General features: G+C 43.9%; 1 protein-coding gene and 1 long non-coding RNA gene across 3 annotated transcripts in view; both read right to left on the bottom strand.

Annotated features, from left to right (window-relative positions):
- Positions 1-6935: 6935 nt before the first annotated feature.
- Positions 6936-22840, bottom strand: part of rgs20 (regulator of G protein signaling 20) — a 34308-nt gene continuing 18403 nt past the window's right edge. Inside the window, exons 3-6 of one of the 2 annotated variants that reach the window (XM_042329289.1) lie at positions 18050-18127; positions 17175-17409; positions 17019-17099; positions 6936-7257 (exon numbers count right to left, since the gene is read on the bottom strand). In XM_042329289.1, coding sequence (XP_042185223.1) covers positions 7246-7257; positions 17019-17099; positions 17175-17409; positions 18050-18127 — 406 coding nt within the window. In that variant the 3' untranslated portion in view covers positions 6936-7245. Of the gene's footprint in view, positions 7258-16825; positions 17100-17174; positions 17410-18049; positions 18128-22840 lie in introns of those variants that run through there. The other variant, XM_042329288.1, reaches the window with a different exon arrangement.
- On the bottom strand, positions 7365-9454 carry LOC121847548. The gene is made up of 2 exons (XR_006084425.1): positions 8333-9454; positions 7365-8281 (listed from the first exon to the last, which is right to left on the bottom strand). It is a non-coding gene; the product is annotated as an uncharacterized LOC121847548 (long non-coding RNA).

Below are 22840 nucleotides of genomic sequence, written 5' to 3'. Positions count from 1 at the left end.
TGACATCTTACAGTAGTTCTTGTCGGCTGTACACACACACACAAAAAACACACACACATCTCTGTCGGCGCCGGAAGTACACACACTCCATACACATACACACACTCTATACACATACACACACTCTATACACACACATACACACTCTATACACACACAAACACTATACACCCACTCTAGAAAACACATTAAGTTACTGTTTCACTGCAATCGTTTATCTGCATGTTTTACTTCTGTTTACAAGTAAATAAACACGATTGTTGTTCCCACGGTAACCCATTGTTCAGTGTCTCAATGTAATGTTCTGTTCCCACTGTAACCTTGTTCTTATTGGCTGCTTGCTTTTTAGAGAGCTTGTGGATTGAGATACTAGTGGACCTTGCAGACCAGGCTTCAAGTCAGGTTCAGGCTGCTACAGCACAAGATCTGAAACCCTGGTACCTGCAGCACCACCTGACCTACTGCCACATACAGACACACGCACTGTTTCTATTGGAAGATATTGTCCATAGCCAAGCCTGTGTTTTAACCTGCCTTTCTTACTTTTAGCCACGCACACCCTCTGCTGTTCCGATGACGATCAATATTGTTGTCTCACTGTTTCTTCATTTACCCTCCATACATTTATATATAAAGTTTTAACATTTTGACAAACTTGGATCTACAAGTGTTTCTTCAACTCTCATGAAAATGTCTAATTCCCAGTAATATGATGTTTGATTAAATTACATTTTAAATTAAAAAGATCAATCCCTCTGGATTTGTTTACGTCTTCAACAAGTTCTGGTAAGAGAGGGGGTTTCCCAGACCAATATCCAAGGTAGAGTCAGCGATGTACAAAGTAAACATCAATACTTTCACAACAACTAAGAACGTGAAGCGCAATGCTTAACTTTTTTTGCAGAGCTATAATAGCTATCTTGTTGACGCAGAGTAAAGTATACCCGTGCACATATAGATTGATTTTCTGAGTGCAACGTCTTGCTTTCTACTCACCTGCAATATCCACGGTTCATCCTGCTGCTCTTGGCAACGTCATATCACTGAGTCCCAGATGAAGCCTGATACTCCGTTCTATATAATATGTGTTCCATTTGCCTCATGCAGCGCGACATCTCCTTCGCCTAGTTGATCAGGCTGTTGATTGTGTAATGTTGTCTCACTCCTCTGCAATGGCTGTGCGATATCGGCGGGAACTGGAACATGCTGTTTGTTTTACACGTCAATCCAGAGCATTCCAAACCTGCTGTTTACATGTCGATCCAGAGCATCCCAAACATGCTGTTTTACACGTCGATCCAGAGCATCTCAAACATACTCAGTGGGTGACATGTCTGAGTGGACATTTTAATATTCATACACATTGCCTGCCATCTGACCAGTACAGTTGAAACAGGGATTAATCTGTGAAGAGCCCACTTCTCCAATGTGCAAGTGGCCATCGAAGGTGAGCATTTGCCCACTGAAGTCGGTTACAACACCGAACTGCAGTCAGGTCAAGACCCTGGTGAGAATGACGAGCACGCAGATGAGCTTCACTGAGACAGTTTCTGACAGTTTGTGCAGAAATTCTTTGGTTGTGCAAACACAGTTTCATCAGATGTCCAGGTGGCTGGTCTCAGACCATCCTGCAGGTGAAGAAGTCGGATGTGGAGGTCCTGGGCTGACGTGGTCTGCGGTTGTGAGGCCGGTTGGACATACTGCCAAATTCTCTATATTCAATTTGCTGGCAACAGCTCTTTTGGACTTTCCTGCAGTCAGCATGACAATTGCATGCTCCCTCAAAACTTGAGACGTCTGGCATTGTGTTGTGACAAAACTGCACATTTTAAAGTTGCCTTTTATTGTTCCCAGCACAAGGTGCAGCTGTGTAATGATCATGCTGTTTAATCAGCTTCTTGATATGCCACCCCTGTCAGGGTTGGGTAGGTAGGTTACTTTCTAAATGTAATCTGTTAGTTACTAGTTACCTGTCCAAAATTCTAATCAGTAATATAACTTTTGGATTACCCCAAACTCAGTAATGTAATCTGATTACATTCCGTTGCTTTTAGATTACTTCTCCTTAAGAGGCATTAGAAGAAGACAAAAAGGTATGTTACCAATTGAACAACATCTATTGCAGGATAAATTAATGTTCATGTTTACATAGCTGGCCATATATGGATGTTAAATGTTACTTTATGGGTTGGTTATGTAGGCTTCTTCTAAACCATCGCTTTCTACTACATATAATAATACAATTAAATTATATCTTTACATTAAAAACCAAAGTCTATCAGAATTCCAGTCATTCCAATAAATGTTATACCCCTTGAGCTTCAAGAATAGGACTTGGAAATATGGAAGTAGAGATTACCCAAATAGTTTTACCTGAGGATAACCCCAAAAGGAAGGACTTATCAGCAAGCCCTACTCTGTTGTTTATGATGTTGTTGTCATGGAGGACTGATTGGTCTCATTGATTGGAGGTGAAATAAATGCTGTGCTCATGGAATGGATTTGAGCACTACTGAAAAGGGCTGTTTACATGTGAAGAATGAATGCCATAAGCAAATGCAGCAATAGGCCTCTTGTTTACCTTTTTGTTGTTGACACAATCGTGATAACATGCAGCTGTTTAAAGGGCAAATCCACAGATGAAACAATAACAAAACGGTTGCCCCGCCTCTGTTTTGGTACAAACCTGGAGAAGTGTAACCACTCTCAGACTAATAGACAGAGCTGTGGATGCAAGAACTGACCATCCATAATATCAACATTATTTTAACCATGTTGTGAGGCTATACATTGTTTGTTTACATTTACAATGTTTACCAACATTGGAGAAAAACAAGGTTATATTTTGGGTTCTCATGGAGTTTGACAGTTGAACTAAGATCATGAGAAATGTCTAAGTTTTATTATTCAAGAAACAACACAGTACCAGTCAAAAGTTTGGGCACAACTACTCATTCAAGAATCGTCTTTATTTTTTAAAACTATTTTCTACATTGTAGAATAATAGTGAAGACATCAAAACTATGAAATAACTTCAATGGAATCATGAAGTAACCAGAAAGTGTGAAACAAATCAAAATATATTTTAGATTTTAGATTCTTCAAAGTAGCCACCATTTGCGTTGATTACAGCTTTGCACAATCTTGGCATTCTCTCAACCAGCTTCATGAGGTAGTCAATGCATTTAAATTAACAGGTGTGCCTTGTTAAAAGTTTGTTTGTTTGGAATTTCTTTCCTTCATGCTCCAGAGTGACGCAGTGGTCTAAGGCACTGCACCTCAGTGCAAGAGGCATCATTATAGTCCCTGGTTCAAATCAAGGCTGTGTCACATCAGCCGTGATTGGGAGTCCCATAGGGCGGCGCACAATTGGCTCAGCGCCGTCCGGGTTTGGCCAGGGTAGGTCGTCATCATAAGAATTTGTTCTTAACTGACTACCCTAGTTAAATAAATAAATAAAATGCATTTGATCCAATCAGTTGTTGTGACAAGGTAGGGGTGGCACACAGAAGATTGGTAAAATACCAATCTTCTGTATACCACTGCTACCTTGTCACAACACAATTGATTGGATCAAACGCAATAAGAAGGAAAGAAATTCCACAAATCAACTTTTAACAAGGCACATCTGTTAATTGAAATGCATTCCAGGTGACTACCTCATGAAGCTGGTTGAGAGAATGCCAAGAGTGTGCAAAGCTGCCATCAAGACAAAGGGTGGCTACTTTGAAGAATCTGAAACCTCAAATATATTTTGATTTGTTTAACACTTTTTTTGTTACTACATGATTCCATATTTTTTATTTCATAATTGTGATGTCTTCACTATTCTAGAATGTAGAAAAAAGTAAAAATGTATAATAACCCTGGAATGAGTAGGTGTGTCCAAACTGTTGACTGGTAGTATGTATGTACAGTCATGGCCAAAAGTTTTGAGAATGACACATATATTAATTTTCACAAAGTCTGCTTCCTCAGTCTGTATGATGGCAATTTGCATATACTCCAGAATGTTATGAAGAGTGATCAGATGAATTACAATTAATTGCAAAGTCCCTCTTTGCCATGCAAATTAACTGAATCCCAAAAAAACATGTCCACTGCATTTCAGCCCTGCCACAAAAGGACCAGCTGACATCATGTCAGTGATTCTCTCTTTTAACACAGGTGTGAGTGTTGACGAGGACAAGGCTGGAGATCACTGTCATGCTGATTGAGTTTGAATAACAGACTGGAAGCTACAAAAAGAGAGGGGTGTTTGGAATCATTGTTCTTCCTCTGTCAACCATGGTTACCATCAAGGAAACACGTGCGTCATAATTTCTTTGCACAAAAAGGGCTTCACAGGCAAGGATATTTTTGCCAGTAAGATTGCACCTAAATCAACCATTTATCGGATCATCAAGAACTTCAAGGAGAGCGGTTAAATGTTGTGAAGAAGGTTTCAGGTCGCCCAAGAAAGTCCAGCAAGCGCCAGGACCATCTCCTAAAGTTGATTCAGCTGCGGGATCGGGGCACCACCAGTACAGAGCTTGCTCAGGAATGGCAGCAGGCAGATATGAGTGCATCTGCACGCACAGTCAGTTGAAGACTTTGGAGGATGGCTTGGTGTCAACAAGGACAGCAAAGAAGCCACTTCTCTTCAGGAAAAAACATCAGGGACAGACTGATATTCTGCAAAAGGTACAGGGATTGGACTGCTGAGGACTGGGGTAAAGTCATTTTCTCTGATGATACCCCTTTCCTATTGTTTGGGGCATCCGGAAAAAAAAGCTTGTCCGGAGAAGACAAGGTGAGCGCTACCATCAGTCCTTCTCCCAACCATCCAGGAACAGTTTGGTGACGAACAATGCCTTTTCCAGCATGATGGAGCACCTTGCCATAAGGCAACAGTGATAACTAAGTGGCTCGGGGAACAAAAATTGATATTTTGGGTCCATGGCCAGGAAACTCCCCAGACCTTAATCCCATTGAGAACTTGTAGTCAATCCTCAAGAGGCGGGTAGACAAACAGAAACCCACAAATTCTGACAAACTCCAAGCACTGATTATGCAAGAATTGGCTTCCATCAATCAGGATGTGGCCCAGAAGTTAATTGACAGCATGCCAGGGCGGATTGCAGTGGTCTTGAAAAAGACCCACACTATGCAGAGGTTATTCCCTAGGCTGGGATCCACACTATGCAGCTGTTATTCCATAGGCTGGGATCCACACTACGCAGCTGTTATTCTATAGGCTGGGATCCACACTATGCAGCTGTTATTCTATAGGCTGGGATCCACACTATGCAGCTGTTATTCCATAGGCTGGGATCCACACTATGCAGCTGTTATTCTATAGGCTGGGATCCACACTATGCAGCTGTTATTCCATAGGCTGGGATCCACACTATGCAGCTGTTATTCTATAGGCTGGGATCCACACTATGCAGCTGTTATTCCATAGGCTGGGATCCACACTATGCAGCTGTTATTCTATAGGCTGGGATCCACACTATGCAGCTGTTATTCCATAGGCTGGGATCCACACTATGCAGCTGTTATTCTATAGGCTGGGATCCACACTGTGCAGCTGTTATTCCATAGGCTGGGATCCACACTATGCAGCTGTTATTCCATAGGCTGGGATCCACACTATGCAGCTGTTATTCTATAGGCTGGGATCCACACTGTGCAGCTGTTATTCTATAGGCTGGGATACACACTGTTATTCTATAGGCTGGGATCCACACTATGCAGCTGTTATTCTATAGGCTGGGATCCACACCATGCAGCTGTTATTCTATAGGCTGGGATCCACACTGTGCAGCTGTTATTCCATAGGCTGGGATCCACACTATGCAGCTGTTATTCTATAGGCTGGGATCCACACTGTGCAGCTGTTATTCCATAGGCTGGGATCCACACTATGCAGCTGTTATTCTATAGGCTGGGATCCACACTGTGCAGCTGTTATTCCATAGGCTGGGATCCACACTATGCAGCTGTTATTCAGGCTGTTACTGTTATTCTATAGGCTGGGATCCACACTGTGCAGCTGTTATTCTATAGGCTGGGATCCACACCATGCAGCTGTTATTCCATAGGCTGGGATCCACACTGTGCAGCTGTTATTCCATAGGCTGGGATCCACACTATGCAGCTGTTATTCTATAGGCTGGGATCCACACTGTGCAGCTGTTATTCTATAGGCTGGGATCCACACTGTGCAGCTGTTATTCCATAGGCTGGGATCCACACTATGCAGCTGTTATTCTATAGGCTGGGATCCACACTGTGCAGCTGTTATTCTATAGGCTGGGATCCACACTGTGCAGCTGTTATTCCATAGGCTGGGATCCACACTGTGCAGCTGTTATTCTATAGGCTGGGATCCACACTGTGCAGCTGTTATTCCATAGGCTGGGATCCACACTGTGCAGCTGTTATTCCATAGGCTGGGATCCACACCATGCAGCTGTTATTCTATAGGCTGGGATCCACACTATGCAGCTGTTATTCTATAGGCTGGGATCCACACTATGCAGCTGTTATTCTATAGGCTGGGATCCACACTATGCAGCTGTTATTCTATAGGCTGGGATCCACACTATGCAGCTGATTTCAATGTCGTCATTGAGAAAACTGTCAAAGATGAAAAGAAAAGTGTCAAATATTTTTTTTCCCGCAAAGCATCCTTTCTCAATTTAAAAGTCATCTAGTTTTTCAAAAGTATCAATTCTGATTACAATATGCTTGCTGACAATGTAACGGAATACAGTTACAGTTTTTTTTAGTAATCCCTTACATATTATCCGTTACTCCTCAACCCTGACCTGACAGGTGGATGGATTATCTTGACAAAGGAGAAATGCTCAAAAAACAGGGATGTAAACAAATTTGTGAACATTTGAGAGAAATAAGCTTTTTGTGCATATGTACAATTTCTGGGATCGTTTATTTCAACTCATGAAATATGGGACCAAGACTTTACATGTTGTGTTTATATTTTTGTTCAGTATATATCATTTCTGTTCCCCTTCATTGATACTCTGTAATATATATAGTCGATGTTCCTGTCCATTGATGTTGTGTCATTGAGTCTGGTCTGATGAATGTTAATATCCCCGCATATGGATGAGGCCAGATAACTGCTTGGAGGGCTGTGATTGGTTGAGCCAGTAGGACACAATAGAGCCTCTTCCTTTGTGGTGTCCAGGTGCAGACACTTCAAGGCATGAAGAGAGGTGGGGGCTCTGTCCTCTCCTACACACAACACTGCAACAAACACACCGGATCACCCAAAGAAGAACAAACAGTCCAGGAAGGAGGCACTCTCCTCCAGCCTGTTTTAAACAATACATTACCACCCAGTACAATGATTGTGCGTTATTTTATCTTTATTTTATCTTAAAGACTTTAAATGCCCACATCCTTTTCTTGGAATATAACAGAAAAAAACTCAACCATATACACTGTAAACATTCACATTTGATTAAAAGGTATCCCCTAGTTAGTAAACGTACCACAAAAGAGCACAGTTGATTATGAACAGAAAAAAAATTAACCTGTATAGCAGTGGCTCTCCAAACCTTAACCTTTGCATTTTGAAGTTGATCTATGTTCAATTAATCAGCTCGTCCCAAATGGTACCCTATTCCCAATAGTGCTCTACTTTTGACCAGGGCCTATAGGGCTCAGGTCAAAGATAGTGCCCTATATAGGGGCTAGAGAGTGCCATTCGGACACATGATTTCCCAACCCTCCTGGGGAAACACCAGGCTGCAAGTATTAGTTCTAGCTCTGCCCTATTTGACACCTAGGTCAGCTGACCAAGGGTTTGGCGGTGAGGTAATCAGGTGTGTTAGTATAGGGCTGGAACAAAGATGTGGACTGTCTGGTCTCCCAAGAAGAAGGTTGAGACGCTGTTGTAGGACAATTCGAAGTACTGTACCACCATGAAGCATGATAGCAGACCGAGGACTGCACACGGATACATCCCGATCCTCCAAGGATGCACTTGCACACTCCACATCGTGGATTTAAAGGCTAGAGGGAGTTTCCACCATTGTGAAATCCATGACCGTTTGCACCTGTGCACTTCGGAAGAAGGGTAGAGAATCGGGACACAGTCAACCTCTCCATCCTTGCCTCATAAAGGTCTAGCTCATCAAAGAGAGTCAACCTGTCCTTCTCTGATTCATTAAGAAATGTGATTCCTTATCCCTCCATGATAGATGAACATAACCTGAGGACTAGTGTTTTTCCTCCCCCGTCCATCGTCATGATAGATGAACCTAACCTGAGGACTAGTGTTTTTCCTTCCCCACTCATGATGATAGATGAACCTAACCTGAGGACTAGTGTTTTTCCTTCCCCACTCATGATGATAGATGAACCTAACCTGAGGACTAGTGTTTTTCCTCCCCCACTCATGATGATAGATGAACCTAACCTGAGGACTAGTGTTTTTCCTCCCCCACTCATGATGATAGATGAACCTAACCTGAGGACTAGTGTTTTTCCTCCCCCGTCCATCGTGATGATTGATGAACCTAACCTGAGGACTAGTGTAAGATCCAAAGCTGGGGCCTATCAAGCCTTTAGCTCTGTGGACGAATGTGGTCTTGAGGCACTCAAATGACTCTGGTTCGATACCCGGTTTGTTTGGTCACGTCTAGAATGAATAAACACAAACCTCATGCAGTCCTTCAGCAAATTAGAAGGACTGGTCTCCCCAGCACCATGTTCCCTATATAGTGCACTACTTTAGATCAGGGCCCATTAGCACCCTGTTCCCTTTATAGTACACTAGGGTACCATTCCCGATGCAGACGTGGTGAACACTATTGCCTGGTGGAGAGATGACGTCACAACAGGATCTGATGTCAAGGCACTTCCCCAGAGAGAGAGGATCTTGTCTTTCAGTGTCTGTGAGGCACCAACATATTAAACTAGATAATAAAACAGAATAATGTCATTATTAAACACTTGGCTAGTTCGGAGAACTGGATTTCTAAATAATAATAATAACACTGTTTATTTGGTAGGTTGGTGTCACTTTTAAGCTGGCGAGCCTGGTCTGTTGCTGGGCTGTGTGCATCTGGTAGTCCTTTTTGATTAGAAACTCATCTGGCTTTTGAAACGCAGCACTAACTGTGAGATATGCTGTAAGAGACGCTATCCTGGTACACAGATTAAGCCTAGTCCTGTATCAAACACCAATCTCATTTGAGAATCTTAATTGAAAGTGTTTTTTTTTTCATCCAGGAATAGGCTTAATTTCTGTTCGGGAAAACTGGCCATAACTGTGGAGCCGTTGCAGTGACACCCCGCTGTTCTACTGGCCATCAGGAGAAACTATTGTTAACAGGTCATTATCAGGTCCTAACGGGAATACTGTTAACATGTCATTATCTAGCCCTAACTGGACTACTGTTAACATGTCATTATCTAGCCCTAACTGGACTACTGTTAACATGTCATTATCTAGCCCTAACTGTACTACTGTTAACATGTCATTATCTAGCCCTAACTGGACTACTGTTAACATGTCATTATCTAGCCCTAACTGGACTACTGTTAACATGTCATTATCTAGCCCTAACTGTACTACTGTTAACATGTCATTATCTAGCCCTAACTGGACTACTGTTAACATGTCATTATCTAGCCCTAACTGGACTACTGTTAACATGTCATTATCTAGCCCTAACTGGACTACTGTTAACATGTCATTATCTAGCCCTAACTGGACTACTGTTAACAGAGATCATTATCTAGCCCTAACTGGACTACTGTTAACAGGTCATTATCTAGCCCTAACTGGACTACTGTTAACATGTCATTATCTAGCCCTAACTGGACTACTGTTAACATGTCATTATCTAGCCCTAACTGGACTACTGTTAACATGTCATTATCTTGCCCTAACTGGACTACTGTTAACATGCCATTATCTAGCCCTAACTGGATTACTGTTAACAGAGATCATTATCTAGCCCTAACTGGACTACTGTTAACATGTCATTATCTAGGCCTAACTGGACTACTGTTAACATGTCATTATCTAGCCCTAACTGGACAACTGTTAACATGTAATTATCTAGCCCTAACTGGACTACTGTCAACATGTCATTATCTAGCCCTAACTGGACTACTGTTAACAGAGATCATTATCTAGCCCTAACTGGACTACTGTTAACATGTCATTATCTAGCCCTAACTGGACTACTGTTAACAGAGATCATTATCTAGCCCTAACTGGACTACTGTTAACATGTCATTATCTAGCCCTAACTGGACTACTGTTAACACGCCATTATCTAGCCCTAACTGGACAACTGTTAACATGTCATTATCTTGCCCTAACTGGACTACTGTTAACATGCCATTATCTAGCCCTAACTGGATTACTGTTAACAGAGATCATTATCTAGCCCTAACTGGACTACTGTAAACATGTCATTATCTAGGCCTAACTGGACTACTGTTAACATGTCATTATCTAGCCCTAACTGGACTACTGTTAACATGTCATTATCTAGCCCTAACTGGACTACTGTTAACATGTCATTATCTAGCCCTAACTGGACTACTGTTAACAGAGATCATTATCTAGCCCTAACTGGACTACTGTTAACATGTCATTATCTAGCCCTAACTGGACTACTGTTAACATGTCATTATCTAGTCCTAACTGGACTACTGTTAACATGTCATTATCTAGCCCTAACTGGACTACTGTTAACATGTCATTATCTAGCCCTAACTGGACAACTGTTAACATGTCAATATCTAGCCCTAACTGGACTACTGTTAACATGTCATTATCTAGCCCTAACTGGACTACTGTTAACATGTCATTATCTAGCCCTAACTGGACTACTGTTAACAGAGATCATTATCTAGCCCTAACTGGACTACTGTTAACATGTCATTATAACTGGACTACTGTTAACAGAGATCATTATCTAAACTGGACTACTGTTAACATGTCATTATCTAGCCCTAACTGGACTACTGTTAACATGTCATTATCTAGCCCTAACTGGACTACTGTTAACATGTCATTATCTAGCCTAACTGGACTACTGTTAACATGTCATTATCTAGCCCTAACTGGACTACTGTTAACATGTCATTATCTAGCCCTAACTGGACTACTGTTAACAGAGATCATTATCTAGCCCTAACTGGACTACTGTTAACATGTCATTATCTAGCCCTAACTGGACTACTGTTAACATGTCATTATCTAGCCCTAACTGGACTACTGTTAACATGTCATTATCTAGCCCTAACTGGACTACTGTTAACAGAGATCATTATCTAGCCCTAACTGGACTACTGTTAACATGTCATTATCTAGCCCTAACTGGACTACTGTTAACATGTCATTATCTAGCCCTAACTGGACTACTGTTAACATGTCATTATCTAGCCCTAACTGGACTACTGTTAACATGTCATTATCTAGCCCTAACTGGACTACTGTTAACATGTCATTATCTAGCCCTAACTGGACTACTGTTAACATGTCATTATCTAGCCCTAACTGGACTACTGTTAACAGAGATCATTATCTAGCCCTAACTGGACTACTGTTAACATGTCATTATCTAGCCCTAACTGGACTACTGTTAACAGAGATCATTATCTAGCCCTAACTGGACTACTGTTAACATGTCATTATCTAGCCCTAACTGGACTACTGTTAACATGTCATTATCTAGCCCTAACTGGACTACTGTTAACAGAGATCATTATCTAGCCCTAACTGGACTACTGTTAACATGTCATTATCTAGCCCTAACTGGACTACTGTTAACATGTCATTATCTAGCCCTAACTGGACTACTGTTAACATGTCATTATCTAGCCCTAACTGGACTACTGTTAACATGTCATTATCTAGCCCTAACTGGACTACTGTTAACAGAGATCATTATCTAGCCCTAACTGGACTACTGTTAACATGTCATTATCTAGCCCTAACTGGACTACTGTTAACATGTCATTATCTAGCCCTAACTGGACTACTGTTAACAGAGATCATTATCTAGCCCTAACTGGACTACTGTTAACATGTCATTATCTAGCCCTAACTGGACTACTGTTAACATGTCATTATCTAGCCATGTCTAACTGGACTACTGTTAACATGTCATTATCTAGCCCTAACTGGACTACTGTTAACAGAGATCATTATCTAGCCCCTAACCTGTTAACATGTCATTATCTAGCCCTAACTGGACTACTGTTAACATGTCATTATCTAGCCCTAACTGGACTACTGTTAACAGAGATCATTATCTAGCCCTAACTGGACTACTGTTAACATGTCATTATCTAGCCCTAACTGGACTACTGTTAACATGTCATTATCTAGCCCTAACTGGACTACTGTTAACATGATCATTATCTAGCCCTAACTGGACTACTGTTAACATGTCATTATCTAGCCCTAACTGGACTACTGTTAACATGTCATTATCTAGCCCTAACTGGACTACTGTTAACAGAGATCATTATCTAGCCCTAACTGGACTACTGTTAACATGTCATTATCTAGCCCTAACTGGACTACTGTTAACATGTCATTATCTAGCCCTAACTGGACTACTGTTAACATGTCATTATCTAGCCCTAACTGGACTACTGTTAACATGTCATTATCTAGCCCTAACTGGACTACTGTTAACATGTCATTATCATAACTATCTAGTTAACAGAGATCATTATCTAGCCCTAACTGGACTACTGTTAACATGTCATTATCTAGCCCTAACTGGACTACTGTTAACAGAGATCATTATCTAGCCCTAACTGGACTACTGTTAACATGTCATTATCTAGCCCTAACTGGACTACTGTTAACATGTCATTATCTAGCCCTAACTGGACTACTGTTAACAGAGATCATTATCTAGCCCTAACTGGACTACTGTTAACAGAGATCATTATCTAGCCCTAACTGGACTACTGTTAACATGTCATTATCTAGCCCTAACTGGACTACTGTTAACAGAGATCATTATCTAGCCCTAACTGGACTACTGTTAACATGTCATTATCTAGCCCTAACTGGACTACTGTTAACATGTCATTATCTAGCCCTAACTGGACTACTGTTAACAGAGATCATTATCTAGCCCTAACTGGACTACTGTTAACATGTCATTATCTAGCCCTAACTGGACTACTGTTAACATGTCATTATCTAGCCTTAACTGGACTACTGTTAACAGAGATCATTATCTAGCCCTAACTGGACTACTGTTAACATGTCATTATCTAGCCCTAACTGGACTACTGTTAACAGAGATCATTATCTAGCCCTAACTGGACTACTGTTAACATGTCATTATCTAGCCCTAACTGGACTACTGTTAACATGTCATTATCTAGCCCTAACTGGACTACTGTTAACATGTCATTATCTAGCCCTAACTGGACTACTGTTAACAGAGATCATTATCTAGCCCTACACTGGCTAGATAATGAGACCAGATACTGCTGGATGTGGTGTTGGAGGGCCAGTGCTGTTCATTGACTACAGCTCAGCGTTTAACACCATAGTGCTCATGAAGCTAAGGACCCTAGGACTAAACGCCTCCCTCTGCAACTGGATCCTGGACTTCCTGACGGGCCTCCCACAGGTGGTGAGGGTTGGCAACAACATATCCACCACGCTGATGTTTAACACAGGTTCAGTCCCCTCCTGTACACCCTGTTCAGCCACGACTGCATGGCCAAACTGCTCCAACAGTTTGCTGACGACACAACGGTGCTCGGCCTGATCACCCACAACGATGAGAAAGCCTATAGGGAGGAGGCCAGAGACCTGGCAGTGTGGTGCCAGGACAACAACCTCACCAAGACAACGGAGCTGATTGTGAACTATGGGAAACTGAGCACACCCCCATTCACATCAACAGGGCTGTTGTGGAGCGGGTCGAGAGCTTCAAGTTGCTCGGTGTCCAACATCACTGAAGATCTATCCTGGTCCACACACACCAACACAGTCATGAAGAGGGCACGACAATGGCTCTTCACCCTCAGGAGGCTGAAAAGATTGGCATTGGCTTTCAGATCCTCAAAAAGCTCTACAGCTGCACCATCGAGAGCATCCTGACCGGTTGCATCACCGCCTGGTATGACAGCTCCTTGATATCCGACCGTAAGGCGCTACAGAGTGTAGTGGGTACAGCCCAGTACATCACTGGGGCCAAGCTTCCTGTCATCCAGGGCCTCTATACCAGGTGGTGTCAGAAGAAGGCCCTACAAATTGTCAAACACTACAGCTACATAGACTGTTCTCTCTCCTGCCGCATGGCAAGCGCTACCGATGCACCAAGTCTGGAACCAACAGGACCCTGAACAGCTTCTACCCCTAAGCTAAACAAGACTTCTTTCTCCTAATGCACAGCAAGTGGCACCAGTGCACCAAGTCTGGAACCTACAGGACCCTGAACAGCTTCTACCTTCAAGCCATAAGATAGTTAGTCTGGGTAGCTATTGGTTAACTTTTTAACTATCTGCATTGACCCTTTTTGCAAACACTGTTTATTTACTCTTCATATACGCTGCTGCTGTTTATTATCTATCCTGTTGCCTAGTCACTTTATCCCTACCTACATGTACATATCTACCGCGACTACCTCGTACCCCTGCACACTACCCCGTGTATATAGCCTCGTTACTCATTGACTTGGTACTGGTACCCTGTGAATATAGCCAAGTTATCGTTACTTATTGTGTATTTATTATTACTTTTATTATTGTATGTTATTTATTACTTTCTATTATTTTTCTATTTTCTCTCTCTGCATTGTGGGGAAGCATTTCACTGTTAGTCTACACCTGTTTACGAAGCATGTGATGAATAGAATTGGATTTGATTATTCCCATAGATTATAATGTAGTAGTGCTCTATGTAGGGGATAGGGAGCCATTTTTGAGGAAATAAATGTATAACGTAGATTTGACTTGGGCAAAGTCTATATAGTTGCCTATATAGTTCACTACTTTAGACCAGGACCCATTAGGTAGTGCACTATATAGTTCACTATTTTAGACCAGGGCCCATTAGGTAGTGCACTATATAGTTCATTATTTTAGACCAGGGCCCATTAGGTGATGCACTATATAGTTCACTATTTTAGACCAGGGCCCATTAGGTAGTGCACTATATAGTGAATAGGGTGTCAATTGGGACACCCACTTGATTCTCATATGCAGTTTACCCACAATTCCCTTTTGTCTATTTACAAACGCATAAATATATATAATATTGCCCACAAGTAGGCATCATTTGTCCGTCCAAACAATTATACAAATAATAAACAATCATAACACACAATAAAATAACTTGTACACAAATAAAATGTAGATGATTTTTTTCTAAAACTATATATTCCTTTGAGGGGGTTGATCTGGAGCAGTAATGGTGGTGTGGAGTTGCACCATCGATAGGGAGGGGATTCCCTGGGGGAATGGAGCCTTATGGCCCTGGGGGAATGGAGCCTTAAGGGAGTAGAGCCCTGGGGGGAATGGAGCCTTAAGGGAGTAGAGCCCTGGGGGAATGGAGCCTTAAGGGAGTAGAGCCCTGGGGGAATGGAGCCTTAAGGGAGTAGAGCCCTGGGGGAATGGAGCCTTAAGGGAAAAGATTATATTGGCTATTCAGATCCTCAAAAGTAGAGCCCTGGGGGGAGGAGAGCCCTGGGGGGAATGGAGCCTTAAGGGAGTAGAGCCCTGGGGGAATGGAGCCTGAGCCCTGGGAGGAATGGAGCCTTAAGGGAGTAGAGCCCTGGGGGAATGGAGCCTTAAGGGAGTAGAGCCCTGGGGGAATGGAGCCTTAAGGGAGTAGAGCCCTGGGGGAATGGAGCCTTAAGGGAGTAGATCCCTGGGGGAATGGAGCCTTAAGGGAGTAGAGCCCTGGGGGGAATGGAGCCTTAAGTGAGTAGAGCCCTGGGGGGAATGGAGCCTTAAGGGAGTAGAGCCCTGGGGGGAATGGAGCCTTAAGGGAGTAGAGCCGCTGTGGAATAGAGAGCTGGGACAGTAGAGCCCTAGGTGGAGTAGAACCCTCACCCTCAGGGGAGTACAGCCTTCAGAAGAGTAGAACACTCAGGACAGTAGAGCCCTAGGTGGAGTAGAACCATTAGGACAGTAGAGCCCTAGGTGGAGTAGAACCCTTAGGACAGTAGAGACCTAGGTGGAATAGAGCCCTTGGGGAGTAGAGCCCTCGGGAGAGTAGAGCCCTCACCCTCAGAGGAGCTGAGCCCAGTAGAATAGAGCCTTCAGAATAGTAGAGCCCTAGGCGAGTAGACTTCTCGGACAGTAGAACCCTGAGTGTCTTTAGTCAGGTGACGTCTCTGTAGCGCGGAGCCAGGTCATGGGGACAGGGCTAGGTCAGGTCAGAGGCCCGCTTCACATCCTCGACACTCCTAGAGAGCTACTGGGTGTGCAGACAGTTATAGCACACGTAATAGCTCTCCAGGAGGAAGGTTGGCCACCCCTTCTCTTCACTAACATTCAAACCAAATGGAAATGAGAAAAGAGAGACGATCCCAGGTTTGTTGTCACCTAAGACTCTAGAACAAAGAGTGTTGACTTAGGACTCGGAGACCTACTCTGAGAGTGCTGAGTTAGGACTCAGGGACCTGCTCTGAGAGTGCTGAGTTAGGACTCAGGGGCCTGCTCTGAGAGTGCTGAGTTAGGACTCAGGGGCCTGCTCTGAGAGTGCTGAGTTAGGACTCAGGGGCCAGCTCTGAGAGTGCTGAGTTAGGACTCAGGGGCCTGCTCTGAGAGTGCTGGGGCCTGTTAGGTGCTGACTCAGGGGCCTGCTCTGAGAGTGCTGAGTTAGGACTCAGGGGCCTGCTCTGAGAGTGCTGAGTTAGGACTCAGGGGCCTGCTCTGAGAGTGCTGAGTTAGAACTCAGGGGCCTGCTCTGAGAGGGAGTTGAGCAGGTTCTTGTAGGCGGGGGAGTTCATGTATCGGGGGTAGGAGTCTCTTTGCATCAGCGTGTAGATCTGCACCTGAGCATCAACGAAGGTCTGGGATGACGGCTCCAACATGTTCTTGTTGATCACCTCCCGAACACGGGAGTCCAGACTCACCTGGGGAAACACAGCATGAAGAGACTAGATACATATAATATCACATGAAGAAGAAGGAGGAGAAGTCTTACTCACCTCTTTGGGTGAGAGGATGGAGATGTAGTCCTCATAGATGATCCGTGCCTTCTCCTCAATGGAGGTCTTGTTGGTTTCCTTGGTGAACTCCTCACAAGCCAGCCAGAACAACATGTTCTCCTCACTAAACTCTGTACACAGGAACAACCTAAACGCCACTCGGCCAGCAGCGCACGACATCAGTCGGTCAAACGACTGGGCCCAGGAACGGACCTCCTCCAGAGTAGGAGGGGGGCTGCAGAGAACACATACCAATCAGAGAAGAACAGCAGGCACCAGGTAAGGCACTAACACACTGGACTTACAGTGGCTGACACCGTTTCACCAACACCAGGCACTAACACACTGGACTTACAGTGGCTGACACCGTTTCACCAACACCAGGCACTAACACACTGGACTTACAGGGGCTGACACCGTTTCACCAACACCAGGTACTAACACACTGGACTTACAGGGGCTGACACCGTTTCACCAACACCAGGCACTAACACACTGGACTTACAGGGGCTGACACCGTTTCACCAACACCAGGCACTAACACACTGGACTTACAGGGGATGACACCGTTTCACCAACACCAGGTACTAACACACTGGACTTACAGGGGCTGACACTGTTTCACCAACACCAGGTACTAACACACTGGACTTACAGGGGCTGACACCATTTCACCAACACCAGGTACTAACACACTGGACTTACAGGGGCTGACACTGTTTCACCAACACCAGGTATTAACACACTGCTAGCCATTAAGCCCTTGATCAGTTATCCAATGCACTAATGCAGGGCTACAAACTTGGACTGGAGGTGAGCAACTCAACAGAACTCATCTTTCATATTCTCTACACAGGAATACTGCTGTGACTAACCTGTCCTCGCAGTCGGCCGTTCCCTCAGCCTTGAGGTCGTAGGACGCCCGGCGGTTCCTCTCCTCACGCTCCTCGTTCCTATAGGAGAGAACGGTGGGCAACAGGACAGAGATCAGACGACATCTAGTACTGAATATATATGATGTACCAGTCAGGAGGTTACACATGTCTTCACTGACCCTATCAGCCTCATAATGATGCACATCCAGTCAACTGTGTGATGATGTACTGTAGGGTGATGTACTGTAGTGTATTGTAGGGGGATATACTGTAGGGTGATGTGTAGATGAAGGGTGCTGTGTAGATGAAGGGTGCTGTGTGGATGAAGGGTGTTGTGTAGATGAAGGGTGTTGTGTAGATGAAGGGTGCTGTGTAGATGAAGGGTGTTGTGTAGATGAAGGGTGCTGTGTAGATGAAGGGTGTTGTGTAGATGAAGGGTGCTGTGTAGATGAAGGGTGCTGTGTAGATGAAGGTTGCTGTGTAGATGAAGGGTGCTGTGTAGATGAAGGGTGCTGTGTAGATGAACTTGTACTGTAGGATGATGTACTGTAGTGTATTGTAGGATGATGTACTGTAGTGTATTGTAGGGGGATGTACTGTAGTGTACTGTAGGATGATGTACTGTAGTGTATTGTAGGTGGATGTACTGTAGTGTATTGTAGGGGGATGTACTGTAGTGTATTGTAGGGGGATGTACTGTAGTGTATTGTAGGGGGATCTACTGTAGGACGATGTGTGATGTACTGTCGGATGATGTACTGTAGTGTATTGTAGGGGATGTACTGTAGTGTATTGTAGGGGATGTACTGTAGTGTATTGTAGGGGATGTACTGTAGTGTATTGTAGGGGGATGTACTGTAGGATGATGTGTGATGTACTGTAGGATGATGTACTGTAGTGTATTGCAGGAGGGTGTACTGTAGTGTATTGTAGGGGGATGTACTGTAGTGTATTGCAGGGGGATGTACTGTAGTGTATTGTAGGGGGATGTACATTAGGGTGCTGTGTGATTTATTTTTTATTTTTTACACATGGAGTAATACAGTAGAAAAATAAGTCTACATACAATGTGAGCAAATGGGGTGAGAAAAGGGAGGTAAAGGCAAAAAAAAAGGCCATGGTGGCGAAGTAAATACAATATAGCAAGTAAAACACTGGAATGGTAGATTTGCAGTGGAAGAATGTGCAAAGTAGAGAGAAATAATGGGATGCAAAGGAGCAAAATAAATAAATACAGTAGGGGGAGAGGTAGTTGTTTGGGCTAAATTATAGATGAGCTATGTACAGTAATCTGTGAGATGCTCTGACAGCTGGTGCTTAAAGCTAGTGAGGGAGATAAGTGTTTCCAGTTTCAGAGATTTTTGTAATTCGTTCCAGTCATTGGCAGCAGAGAACTGGAAGGAGAGGCGGCCAAAGGAAGAATTGGTTTTGGGGGTGACCAGTGAGATATACCTGCTGGAGCGTGTGCTATGAGTGGGTGCTGCTATGGTGACCAGCGAGCTGAGATAAGGGGGGACTTTACCTAGCAGGGTCTTGTAGATGACCTGGAGCCAGTGGGTTTGGCGACGAGTATGAGGCGAGGGCCAGCCAACGAGAGTGTACAGGTCGCAGTGATGGATAGTATATGGGGCTTTGGTGACAAAACGGATGGCACTGTGATAGACTGCATCCAATGTATTGAGTAGGGTATTGGAGGCTATTTTGTAAATGACATCGTCGAAGTCGAGGATCGGCAGGATGTTTTACAAGGGTATGTTTGGCAGCATGAGTGAAGGATGCTTTGTTGCGAAATAGGAAGCCGATTCTAGATTTAACTTTGGATTGGAGATGTTTGATATGGGTCTGGAAGGAGAGTTTACAGTCTAGCCAGACACCTAGGTATTTGTAGTTGTCCACATATTCTAAGTTAGAACCGTCCAGAGTAGTGATGTTGGACGGGCGGGCAGGTGCAGGCAGCGATCGGTTGAAGAGCATGCATTTAGTTTTACTTGTATTTTAGAGCAATTGTTGGCCACGGAAGGAGAGTTGTATGGCATTGAAATTCGTCTGGAGTGTTGTTAACACAGTGTCCAAAGAAGGGCCAGAAGTATACAGAATGGTGTCGTCTGCGTAGAGGTGGATCAGAGACTCACCAGCAGCAAGAGCGACATCATTGATGTATACAGAGAAGAGAGTCGGTCCAAGAATTGAACCCTGAGGCACCCCCATAGAGACAGCCAGAGGCCCGGACAACAGGCCCTCCGATTTGACACACTGAGCTCTATCTCTACTCTCTCTAAGTAGTTGGTGAACCAGGCGAGACAATAATTTGAGAAACCAAGGCTATCGAGTCTGCCGATGAGGATGTGGTGATTGACAGAGTCGAAAGCCTTGGCCAGATCAATGAATACGGCTGCACAGTATTGTCTCTTATCGATGGCGGTTAAGATATCGTTTAGGAACTTGAGGTGTGGCTGAGGTGCACCCATGACCAGCTCTGAAACCAGATTGCATAGGGGAGAAGGTATGGTGGGATTCTAAATGGTCGGTAATCTGCTTGTAGACTTGGCTTTCGAAGACCTTAGAAAGGCAGGGTAGGATAGATATAGGTCTGTAGCAGTTTGGGTCAAGTGTGTCCCCCCCTTTGAAGAGGGGGATGACCGCAGCTGCTTTCCAATCTTTGGGAATCTCAGACGACATGAAAGAGAGGTTGAACATGCTGGTAATAGGGGTTGCAACCATTTCTGCAGATAATTTTAGATTTGTAGGGGTCCAGATTTTGCAGCTCTTTCAGAACATCAGCTGACTGGATTTGGGAGAAGGAGAAATGGGGAAGGTTTGGGCGAGTTGCTGTGGGGGGGTGCAGTGCTGTTGACCGGGGTAGGGGTAACCAGGTGGAAAGCATGGCCAGCCGTAGAAAAATGCTTATTGAAATTCTCAATTATAGTGGATTTATCAGTGGTGACAGTGTTTCCTATCTTCAGTGCAGTGGGCAGCTGGGAGGAGGTGTTCTTATTCTCCATGGACTTTACAGTGTCTCAGAACTTTTTTGAGTTTGTGTTACAGGAAAAAGCTTGAAAAAGTTAGCCTTGGCTTTTCTAACTGCCTGTGTATATTGGATTCTAGCTTCCCTGAAAAGTTGCATATCACGGGGGCTGTTCGATGCTAATGCAGAACGCCATAGGATGTTTTTGTGCTGGTCAAGGGCAGTCAGGTCTGGAGAGAACCAAGGGCTATATCTGTTCCTGGTTCTACATTTCTTGAATGGAGCATGCTTATGGTTATTGATGATGAACTATAGGGTGATATGTAGATGAACAGTGCTGTGCAGAGTGCTGTACTATAGGGTGATGTGTAGATGAACAGTGCTGTACTATAGGGTGATGTGTAGATGAACGGTGCTGTGCAGAGTGCTGTACTATAGGGTGATGTGTAGATGAACGGTAATGTGTAGAGTGCTGTACTATAGGGTGATGTGTAGATGAACGGTGCTGTGCAGAGTGCTGTACTATAGGGTGATGTGTAGATGAACGGTGCTGTACTATAGGGTGATATGTAGATGAACGGTGCTGTGCAGAGTGCTGTACTATAGGGGGATGTGTAGATGAACGGTGCTGTACTATAGGGTGATGTGTAGATGAACAGTGCTGTGCAGAGTGCTGTACTATAGGGGGATGTGTAGATGAATTGTAATGTGTAGAGTTCTGTACTATAGGGGATGTACTGTAGATGATGCTGTAGGGGTGCTGTACTATAGGGTGATGTGTAGATGGGGTGCTGTACTATAGGGTGATGTGTAGATGAACGGTGCTGTGCAGGGTGCTGTACTATAGGGTGATGTACTAGATGAACGGTAATGTACTGTAGGATGATGATGTGTAGGATGATGTACTGTAGGGTGATGTACTGTAGGGTGATGTAGATGTACGGTGATGTACTGTAGGGTGATGTGTAGATGAACAGTGATATACTGTAGTGTACTGTAGGGGATGATACTGTACTGTAGGGTGATGTACTGTAGGGTGATCTACTGTATGTACTGATGTACTGTAGGGTGATATACTGTAGGGTGATATACTGTAGGGTGATGTATTGTAGGGTGATGTACTGTAGGGTGATATACTGTAGGGTGATGTACTGTAGGGTGATGTACTGTAGGGTGATGTACTGTAGGGTGATGTACTGTAGGGTGATGTACTGTAGGGTGATATACTGTAGGGTGATGTATTGTAGGGTGATCTACTGTAGGGTGATGTACTGTAGGGTGATGTACTGTAGGGTGATGTACTGTAGGGTGATATACTGTAGGGTGATGTACTGTAGGGTGATGTACTGTAGGGTGATGTACTGTAGGGTGATGTACTGTAGGGTGATGTACTGTAGGGTGATCTACTGTAGGGTGATGTACTGTAGGGTGATGTACTGTAGGGTGATCTACTGTAGGGTGATGTACTGTAGGGTGATCTACTGTAGGGTGATGTACTGTAGGGTGATGTACTGTAGGGTGATCTACTGTAGGGTGATATACTGTAGGGTGATGTACTGTAGGGTGATCTACTGTAGGGTGATGTACTGTAGGGTGATGTACTGTAGGGTGATCTACTGTAGGGTGATGTACTGTAGGGTGATGTACTGTAGGGTGATCTACTGTAGGGTGATATACTGTAGGGTGATGTATTGTAGGGTGATCTACTGTAGGGTGATGTACATGTAGGGATTCATAATTGTTTTACTTTATTTGATCTACTGTCAGGGAAGATAAACTTAGGGTGATATACTGTAGGGTGATGTACTGTAGGGTGATGTACTGTA

The sequence above is a fragment of the Oncorhynchus tshawytscha genome, linkage group LG10, assembly GCF_018296145.1.
Source record: "Oncorhynchus tshawytscha isolate Ot180627B linkage group LG10, Otsh_v2.0, whole genome shotgun sequence".
Classification (NCBI taxonomy): Eukaryota; Metazoa; Chordata; class Actinopteri; order Salmoniformes; family Salmonidae; genus Oncorhynchus; species Oncorhynchus tshawytscha.
The sequence above is the reverse complement of the archived record's forward strand: the minus strand, read 5'-3'. Positions and strand labels throughout refer to the sequence as shown.